The sequence below is a fragment of the Coregonus lavaretus genome (assembly GCF_964263955.1).
Source record: "Coregonus lavaretus genome assembly, chromosome: 2".
Lineage (NCBI taxonomy): Eukaryota > Metazoa > Chordata > Actinopteri > Salmoniformes > Salmonidae > Coregonus > Coregonus lavaretus.
The window spans coordinates 21,923,630-21,934,419 of NC_139989.1; the positions used below are offsets into that span (position 1 = coordinate 21,923,630).

General features: G+C 42.0%; 1 protein-coding gene across 2 annotated transcripts; it reads right to left on the minus strand.

Moving 5' to 3' along the window:
- Positions 1–1,589: 1,589 nt before the first annotated feature.
- Positions 1,590–9,487, minus strand: LOC311144801 (repressor of RNA polymerase III transcription MAF1 homolog). Of its 2 annotated transcripts, none has more exons than XM_084180940.1 (8): positions 8,950–9,487; positions 7,664–7,752; positions 5,706–5,834; positions 5,280–5,442; positions 3,875–3,996; positions 3,671–3,790; positions 3,118–3,216; positions 1,590–2,953 (listed from the first exon to the last, which is right to left on the minus strand). In XM_084180940.1, the coding sequence occupies exons 2-8, from the start codon at positions 7,744–7,746 to the stop codon at positions 2,929–2,931; spliced, it is 741 nt and encodes a 246-aa protein (XP_084037066.1). In that variant the 5' UTR covers positions 7,747–7,752; positions 8,950–9,487; the 3' UTR covers positions 1,590–2,928. The 2 variants fall into 2 exon arrangements, with proteins under 2 accessions (XP_084037066.1, XP_084037067.1); XM_084180941.1 differs by lacking the exon at positions 8,950–9,487 and adding an exon at positions 7,858–7,920.
- Positions 9,488–10,790: the final 1,303 nt, after the last annotated feature.

Genomic DNA, 10,790 nt, shown 5'->3' on the forward strand with positions numbered 1-10,790 from the left:
GACAGATGTGTGCCTTTCCAAATCATGTCCAATCAATAGAATTTACCTCAGGTGGACTCCAAGTTGTAGAAACATCTCAAGGATGATCAATGGAAGCAGGATGCACCTGAGCTCAATTTCGAGTCTCATAGCAAAGGGTCTGAATACTTACGTAAATAAGGTATTTCTGCTTTTTCTAACCTTTCTCTATCCATCCATTCTCCCCTTCATTAATTTACTTTAATGAATGTATTTTATTTGTGTTCCTCGATTGCCTTTGTTCCTGTAGCTGTGCTGCTATAGTGTAGATGTTTTGGGTGTTGGCTTAGTGAGGTATTAGCCCGCTACCATGCATGTTTCTCTTTTCTGCTTCATCCCTACTGAGCCCCTCTATTTATCATCCAGCTGTCTGAAGTCAACCTCTACTTGCCTGGTTTGGTGTCCCCTTCCCCCAGTTCTGCTTCTGGACTTTCATGCCCTGGTCCTTTTCTCCCCTGATTCTACCTGCTTTTGCTCCAGTCTTCAAGATCCAAGTCTCCAAGGTTAAGGTGACATTTACCAATTTTAAGAACCATTAAAATGTAAATCAGTGGTGATAAGTATTTATTGTGCCATTCCAATAATTTTATGAAAGTATACCATTGTTATGAGACCTTTGTTCTCTGCCTCTTTCCTGATTTAAATAGGATGGATTGAGCATTGCTGGGCCTACCCCAAGGGACAGTGTGGCGGTGGATCATGTGACTTTTGCCATAAAGTAAACCCATAGAGAATGATAGAGGACTCTAGTGCCCAAAAGCCTATTTTAGCATGGGCAGCACCATTGTAGTCAACTGGGTGGGACTTTCTATGGATTAAGGAAGGATCACATAATTCCATCCAGCTCATCAGGAGTAATCAGCTGATGAATTATACTTGTGAGCAAAATTCCCATAACTGCAGGTGGCAGTAAATCTCCAACCTTGGCTTTATACCTGTTCAAACACTCCATGTGGCAGTATACACCTTTTCAGCTTGTTTACCAACTAATCGAAGTAGAAGGAAATTGACTACTTCAAAATGGAGATGGCCTCAATGGCACTGCTCGTGTACACAGACGCTATAAGGGGAGAGATAAGAGTTCTCTATCTTTCTCTGAGTAAACCAGACCTAGACACTGTATCACCTGGAACATCAGAGACTGATGAATACGGTCTACAAAGATCTCATCTCAGCCTGCTATAATGATTTAAGACTGAAGTCAGCTATTCATTACTTATTTTAATAAATAGTTGTAGTTTCCACATTCATTTAGTGGTTAAAATGTAATCAATGTCTTGTAGAAGGTCTGAATGTGCTCCAGCAATATGTGCAAGGGTTTTAGAAGCGACGCCCTTGTCTCTTTCCATTAAAGGTCAGGTTCCACTCAACAATGTCCATAGGAACAATTTTAGGTATGAAAAGGTTGAAGTGTAACAACATAACACATTCTCTCATCTTGTACTGCTGTATCACATAAGTCATTACTGTTCAAACCATTTTAATTAGTTATTTTCTTCCCTGTGTGTGGGATGTGTTGCCTGTGATCGGTGAGTTGCCTGTGTCCACTCCTCTCTGACAGGACACATTTTGGTTCAAACAAAACTTTATTAACATATTGTTTAATCAAAACAGGTACTGAACATAGGTCATCAACAAAGTGTATTTTGATCAAAAAATGCTGTAGTACATTAACCATTACTGGAAATATCGCTGATGACTTTGCTGCTTCAGTACATGCAGTTGCACATAAAACCAAAGCCTTTCTCAAGTTTAACAGCATAAACTAAATGGATGCGTTTGTAGCAGTGGAATACGGGTACAGTTTTACAATATGATTGAGGTAACCGAAGAGAAACAAATCACACATTGAGGGAATATGGTTATTGATAGACAGAACAATGTGAGTCTCATGAAAGTGATATGTTATATAAGCTGCAAGTCTGTTATATTGCTTTTCTTTGGCAGTGCCATCTCAATTTCACATCCACGGAAGTTGTAGATACTTAATACTTTAAAAAAATAAAAATAAACATTGTATTGAGTTTATTTTTTCAGTAGATTCAACATAACATAATACAAGGTACCATTACAAATGCAGCATTTGTTTCAAAACTCAAGTGCTATAAAAGTTCAGTTCTCATAGTAACGTCACTGTCAAACATAAGCCACACCTAGAAGTAAGCAGTCACAAATGGAAGTCAGCTGGATAGACTCAATTGAATTGGCTCTCGTTGTATCACCCTTTACCCAGTGTGGAGGCGTGGGAGTGGAGGCGTGGGATTGGACTTTCACATTTATGTAATTAGACCCACCCCTTCCATGAATCTCATTGATGCTGGTGTTGGACTGTGGACTTAATCATCTCCATTTACACAGTGATTTCTGTGACACCATTTGCTGGGATCTTATAATAATAATAATAATAATATCTTCAATAACAGAAAATGTGTTTGTCAGGGTTAGCTGTCCATGGTCTCTCTTGACCATAAATCTCCCAAGACCGGTCCAATAGGTTTCTTTCAGAGTGCAGCGTCCAAGCAGAGGCTGGTTTGGAGTCGAGGTTGTGGTTCGAAAGGCCTTGGGGTTCAGAGGAAGGTCCTTCCATCAAATAACCAGGCACAGGTCAGTTCTTAGGTTAGGGACCATGATGGAGGATAGAGAGCACAATAAACGCGAGACCCTAGATTCCATGGGCATTTCAAAAATGTCCTTCACGGTATGTTTGGATCCAGCTGATGTGAAAGGTGTGAAACATGCACTTGTCAATGGGGGGAAAAAATATCCTTCCTCTAAATGCGCAAATGGCTTTCTGGGTCAGGCTCTACAGAACATTGAGACAGAAAAAAACAGATGAAAAGAAAACAAACGGGGAGGATGTGTAGGCCTACATCTTTGGCCTGCATGGGCTTGTCTTCCATCTGGAGAGCATTAGACACAGAGAGCTTTGGGGAACCTGCAGACAGGGAGAGAACAAGGTAGTGTTAATCATGTCTCTATTTAGACACGAAACACAAACGCAACCCCATGCACTGACAAATGTATATATGTAAGATTGAGGCCCATTGGTGCGCTAGAGTATAAGCAGGTAGTAACATTATCATAGTAACATGATCCCACCTGTCCTCAGTGAATCCCTCAATCTCCTCCTCATCATCATCATTCAGCTCCATGTCCAACTCATTGTCCAGACAATCGCGGCCATACCCACTCAGGACACTTTGGAAGTAAAGCAGAAATATCATGACTCCTTATTCAAACATACCGGTACATCTGTTTGCTCTGGTTGACAGATTGTTTCTGGAGGTTTTGGAGATATGTTAGTCCCCTTCCCTAGCCTTTTATCCTCCTGGTAATGGATTACAGTCCCATACCACATGAGACCAGACAGGCTTTAGGTTGTGTACAAGCTGCCTCGGCACGTCAAGCCCAATCAACTCCTGCTGCTGTATAATGAAAGCCACCCCCCAGAACCAGTAGAATATGCTGGTTTGGTGTGAGCAATTCATACCAGCAATGCGAAACAGATTTTCTGATTTTATATTCATACATGGTGGACCATAGAAGTTCATCCACAGGCCACCAACTATTTCATACTGGCTGTAGAACTAACAAACTCATATGCATTGTCAAAGATTGCATGGAGACAGTGAGGCCTGCTGTGGCTGCTCACCTGATGGAGCGACAGGTGAAGAATACAATCCTCTTCAGCCTCTTGTTGTAGAAGAAGTAGTTGAAGGACCAGAGGCTGCCTTCCTCACCAAAGGGGTCTGAGTCCAGGTCAGGATTGTAGCTGAGGACAAAGAGGGACAAATAAATATACTGGCAGCAAACACAAGAATCAGAAAACATACTGTACATGTACCTTCACACACACCTGTATATGTCACATTCCTGCAGGCTAATTTCCTTGTCGATGGAGTTCCACAGCTCTGGCCCCAGGGAGTTGAACTCCACTCCAACTGATGAGTACAGGCTGCTGTTTACTGCATTCGCCACCTGGAGGAGGCATGGCACACAATCATTACTTCTCATTCTCCTCACAGATGAATAGACCTCTTAAGGCCTTTGTAGGCTGTATGTCGGATTCAGACTTCTACGATTATCACGTCACACTGTGCAATGTTACCAAATTAAAATCTTGATATCAACCTGGCAAGATTGTACGATTTTCTTCAGTTCTGTCGTCACATTCTGCAATTGGCTTGCGAGGCTACGTCAGCCGACGTAGGCTGTCAACTGCAGCGCTGTATTTGATCTGTGGATGTGCCAACACCAGCAGCGCAAACCTCACTCACTGCTTACATGCGAGTGAAGTGAGTTTGGAAAAACTGAAAGTATACATCTTAGAAATAGTTCACATACAAACTTTCTATGTCCGAACTCAGAATCAAATAGGCTTTCCCAAATAACATGGTCGCTGTGGTAGAACGTTTATTTTGATTGGTGATTTTGTGCATTTATCAAAATTCCATCAGGTAGCCTGATTTCAGATGTGTCATTTAGCCTAAACAAGACGATTATTAGGGAAATCATTCTTCTTGCACAGCATGTAAAAGTTTAAATCAAACTATTATATTAATCTGACTATTCACAATAATCGTATTATTGTGTGCATTTGGTCATATTGGTCAGTCACCGGGATCGGCTTGTAACACTAGCCACACTACACGATAAAGGCAAAACAAATCTGACACTGCCAGAACTTTGCCAGAGCCTACGACCGCACAGTGGTACTTAAATCGGCAGACCTAGACCCTGTCACACTGAACGAGTCAAGACATCCGACAATCATTTACGATTTAAGATTTTGTCCAGGACTGCAAAATCGTGGCATAAGATGGCTAAAATCGTACAGCAGGGGTGTCAAACTCAATTCCTGAAGGGCCTCCCTTGTACTTGATTGATCAATTAAGATCTATTAGTTAGGTTGTAATTAAGGTTTTTGATAAGTCACTTGGTTGTTGAGGTCTTAATTAGACAAACTGAAAGGTAATAAAATGAACCAGCAGAGACACAGCCCTCCAGGAATTGAGCTTGACACCTCTATCTTACAGCCTGTGATGTTGCATAAGCCCCTTATGGAAAATTCACTACCTTCCCCTTATGTGTATGCCTTTGTTACAATGTGCTTCCAGGACTTGCATGGGATGATTCAGAGCATCTGTATATGAGTATGTGAGCAATTCTGAAATTAGGCTTGAACGGCTGTCTAACTGGGTTGGTTTAAAGTCATCCTAATGTGGTCTAATCATGAGAGGAGCAGAGGCTTTGCTACTGACCCAGTTGAGGCTGGGCTCCCGGCTGAACTCGTGGCCCCGAGCTGCACTGAAGTCATAGTCGGGCCTGAATGACTCATTGAGCGTGGTGATGAGGTAGAACAATGTCTTCCTGCAACACTTGTCACTCAGAGGGTTCTCACCATCCTCACTGCTCTTCCCCAGTCTGCACAAAACAAGGGAGATAAGAAGAGAGCGCAAGGGAGAGAGTGGAGTTATTTGGTTGGGAAGTAAAAAATATGATGTGCCACATGAGACTGATAGTGTGATAAAACACCAGTATCTACCGAGTAGTATTCATTAGTGCACACCGTAGCAAAACATTTCACAATGGAAAACATTGTGGTATCTGTTTGGCATCTGTTTCGTTCCTTGTGATCATACCCATGTTATGCAAACATTGAGAAGGGGTGTGGCTGTGGTACTTACTGGGGTGGGCTGGTGGCGCTGGACTGGGGGGGCGAGAGGGCCTCTAGGACATGTGGTTCCCCCTCCTGGCAGAACTGCTTAAACATGTGCTTGTCATCACCAGCCATCTTGCAGGAGTAGCTCTCGATCCTTAAGAGACAGACAAAACCCAGAATTAAACTGTTGGCATTGTATTAAAAGTGGAATTCCTTTAATCTACTGACTGCGGAGGACATGGGTATTGTGCCAAACTAATTCAATACTGCAAACAGTACCGTATCTCATCTACTGGCCCTCCCATAACACATTGTCTGGTGCTTTGTGTTTATTGCTTTTAACAAGTCTCGGTTTTCTGTGTCTCTGTTTCATTGTGTTCTATTTGAGGGATGTGGCTGGAATGCCACTAGGTTCAGGGAGTGGAGCAGTGTCTGGTCTGGTAATGTTTATTTTTCCCCCCAACCTCAGTTATGCAACTCACTCTGGCTCAGAGACGCACTGTGGCCCAGTCTAAATATAGGAAGGAGCAAAGGTCAGGGGGGTGGAGGAGGTCACACAACCGGCATAGTTTCCATTAACAGACAAATGAAAAAAATTTAACATTTAAAAAATAGGGATGGCTAGAGATCTCAACCCTGTAGAAAGGTTGGCCTAAAGTTTTGCTAAAAGCATGTGGATAGTTAGGCCTAGTTGTGAATAAATACACAAATTAGGCTATATAGGATAGTTGTTTGTGTGTGTAGGCCTATTTGTAACAGACTTCCTGGTTCAATAAAACTTTTTATCCAGAAACAGCCATTCTATGGAAAACTATGATAGAATATGTGAACCTCAAACATGTGTGAGTGCGTGCTCTGTTTTGTATCATTATGTGTCCAGTTGAACATTTCTGAGTAATTGCAGACTTTGGCTTTTTATTGGGGTGGAAAGAATCAGCCTGAGTCACATTGTGCCAGCTTGGCCACTGCTGCCATCATGGGCCATACTAATCCAGTAAGCAGCAGACTAAACACCATCAGTGCCCAGCTGTGAGTGTGTGTGTGTCTGTGTACGCTCTATACCACTCTCCATTACAGCATAAAAATAGCCACAAAGGCCTGTTAGAGGACACCTTGTCATGTGTCAGACTGCCCCCATGGGTCAGAACCACGAAAGGGGTTACCACCACCTGCACCGTTCCCACTGGTTCCATAACCTACAGTCCTTTATGTAGAATCCCTGCTCCTACTGTTACCTCAATGCCTGCTGCAGTTTAGTTAATCTACCCCCGTTGCATAACACAACACTCATCCACCATCTTAAGGGATCAATACTTTTTGTGAGAGAGATTACACCTATTTAGCAAAATTGTCCATATTACCAGTAATCACTAAAGGGCTTGATGGGGATTAGGGCTAAATTCCTATGGCAATCCTATTGCATAAAACCCAATATTGCCTCATCTGGTCATGCTCAGGTACTTTTCAGGTAGCCTACACCACTGATCTATTGCACAGAGACACCTCTGTGGGAGTTCAGTTGACCATCTTATTCTGACAGTTTGTTGTTCACCTCTGTGTTTACATATGCAGTGTCCTCAGCTTTTACTTTACCCTTCATAGGCTGTATGGTGTTGTTCATGCTCCCAGAGAGCCCCAAAGTGTTAATCTTGCCTTTTAAAATAGAGCCTATTAACCCAATATGAAATACACCCCTGAAGAGAGGCACGGAATGCATGCACCATCCACAAAGGAGGGGTGTGTTATGGTCCGTGAACAGCTGACCCTGTAGTAGTAGCCTACAGTTCCATCTGTTACCATGTACTTGCGGTTCACACACAGGCCTACTAAAGGAAATACATTTAGACACGGTTAAAAATGTGAACCTATGTGTTAGTCATGCAACAGTAACGCAGGCTTTACAAAACACTCTGTGACATGTGATTAGATATGAGGTAATTTGATCGACTGATGATGCTGGTCTAGTGCTGTTATGGTAATTACCTGCCAAGGATGCGAGACTCTCCCGTTTCAGCACAGAGTTGAGAGCTCAGGGCTTCAAAACTGCTGTTCTCTAACAGTTTCATTGCTGCCTGTGAGAGGAATGGGAAATGTTAAAATAGACAGTCCATCAGACATTCAAGAATACTTTTTCACTGCTTCCTAAGTGGGAACACTGCGTATTAAATAAATGTTACCCCTATGGTGTAGTTATTGATCTACTTGGCAGGGTCAGGTTGATCAAAGTTTGCCCAGTGAAGCAGGTTTGCAGCAATATGTGGACACAACCTGGTCTCAGAGCATTTTGTATTATCCTGTAAGTATATCCAAGATACTCCTTTTAGTATGATATGTTACATTTCTTAAGGTATGTATTAATTTGTGGAATCCATCACCCATTTCATATGATATGTTAGGAATTACAATGTTATGAATTTGCAAAAAGTACAATGTTATGAATTTGCGAAACGTACAATATGTTACAAATTCTAGCTAGGTATTAATGTTAGCTACATTTGCTAAGTAGTTCAAAGTAGCTAAAAAGTAGTAAATAATAATATAATAATAATAATAATAATAATATGCCATTTAGCAGACGCTTTTATCCAAAGCGACTTACAGTCATGCGTGCATACATTTTTTTGTGTACGGGTGGTCCCGGGGATCGAACCCACTACCTTGGCGTTACAAGCGCAGTGCTCTACCAGCTGAGCTACAGAGGACCACATGTCATGTCTGTGATAAGTCATGTCTTTGATGAGATTAGAACTTGCAACCTTTGGGTTGCTAGACGACCAACCACCCTACTTAAGTAACCAACTACCCTCCTTAAGTAACCAGCTCTCTTATGTAACCATATCAAACTTAAAATATCATACTAATTTACGTTTTCTGATTTACGTTTACTATGTTACGTCTAGTCTATGAGACCAGGCTGGTGGTCTCAAAGCTCAATTATGATATTTGATATAGCTATAGTAGCTACACCCCCAAATAAATTAGCTAGTTAGCTGCATTGCACTGTTTAGTGTCTGATTCCACTGACCCATTTAATAAGCATAGGGGGGCAACCAAATAGATTCCTAAGTATTCTAATTCCTAATTCTATGGGGGAACCCCGTGGGGAAATGTGGAAGGTAAACAAAAAGGCAAGCCCCAAAAGTAAAACGACCAACCCCTTTCTGTCTATCTTACCCCCTCCCCCCACTAAAACCTCTGCTTGCTAGGTAGTTGGCTACAGTACCTAGCTAATCTACACATTCCTCATAAACATGAGACATTCTTCTTACCAAAGATAACGTCGACGCTCTTTGTGGAACTGAAATGTCTTCTTCACCAATTTCACTGATGAGGTTTCTCTTAGCGGGAGAGGATACGCAACAGATTTGTTGTTGTTGCTATGCATATGCTGTCCCAGCAAGTTAGCTAGCACTGACTGTCAGAGTAGTTACTTCCTAAACTTCAGCAATTTAAAAAGATGCTCGTACAAGATTGATTTATCGTTAAAGCTTTTATCGAAAAACTGCTTATGCCGATTAAATGAGACGACATCAAGTCCAAAGATCCCCTGAATCCGTCTGACATGGATTGCAGCGGCATCCCTTTTGACAGATTTACTTTGACCGAGATAAGCTAACGTTAGCTAGCTAGCTACAGTTTCTGACCTTTTCGAAGCGACTTGATCCCTTGCACTGTCTATTTCGCAAAGTCCCTGTGTAATTTGTTATTAGCAAGACTGATAAAATTGAAGGCAAACCACACAACAGCGTCGATGAAAACGTAATAAATCTACTGTACTTAACCCCGCCCACTGTATATCCCTGATATAAATCTTAATTGTAAAGACCACACCCACTTATTTCGAGTGTCACTTGTAGTGCTCTGAATGGCTGACTGACATGTCCGTATAAACCATCTGATGGTTATGATTGGTCGAAATGGTGTGTCGTTTAATATTTCTAGATTGACAGCCGATGTACGACGCCTCCTTACTGCCATGTTGGAAGACCACGGCATCAATTCTTCCGACAACAAGCTGAGAGGCTATCCCAAGCTGCATGATAACAATGCCTAAAACTAGTTGATTCAATTTCTGTGCAGTATTTGGCTGCTAACAAGGCAGGAATGACAACGGGGAAACAATATTTTTACAGATTACCTGCAATCATGAAACACCAAGTAAATAAGACTCAAGAACTGTCAGAAAAGCGAAGAAACATCAATACCTGAACCCAGACAGCTGGCAGTATAGGGTCTGCTCCGATCATTTCATCACTGGTAAGGGACAGGTTGCAATTTACTGGGGGGGAGTGGTGGTCCAAAATAGGGGAGGGTTGTCCAACTTATTTTTTCTTCTTTGGGGCACAGGGGAGGGAGTGCATTTCCCCCCCCTGGTTTACATGAGCTATTTTGCAGGTTTTACTATATAATTTATTCCATACTAGCCACATTTCCTCATGTGCTTGCATGCGCCTCCCCTATATCAAGGTGTTTTGGTACTTCCCTTATGCACTATGCTTTTCTGTGTGCTAACTTTTAGTCTATCCAGCCCTCTATCCACCATTCATAGTGACAGTAGTGGATCGATTGTCCAGATCTGCAGTAGGCTAACTAGCAATCATACCACACTGAAAATACCACAGATAAAAATCATACCAGACATTATTAAGCTTTAGCTACTGCAAGCCTATGACATGAAGGCAATGTGCACCGGCGCTCCAACTGACTCCGACAGTTGAACTTGAGGTAAGGAAGAATGTTTCAGCCCTACCATAACCAATGCTTATCTTTATACAAAATATTCAAATAGAATATTTATGAATTAGCCTCCTGTACATCTATATCTTTATAGCAGACGCAGTAATAATAAGCCATTTAGCAGACGCTTTTATCCAAAGCGACTTACAGTCATGCGTGCATACATTTATTTGTGTATGGGTGGTCCCGGGGATCGAACCCACAACCTTGGCGTTACAAGCGCCGTGCTCTACCAGCTGAGCTACAGAGGACCACAGTAGCCACAGTAGCCATCTGACATAAAGAAATGAATGTCGGAGTCATAACATGCAACAGGCATATATCTCTCTGGGGCTAGGCCTAAAATTATCTTCCTTTATATAGGGCATTTTTA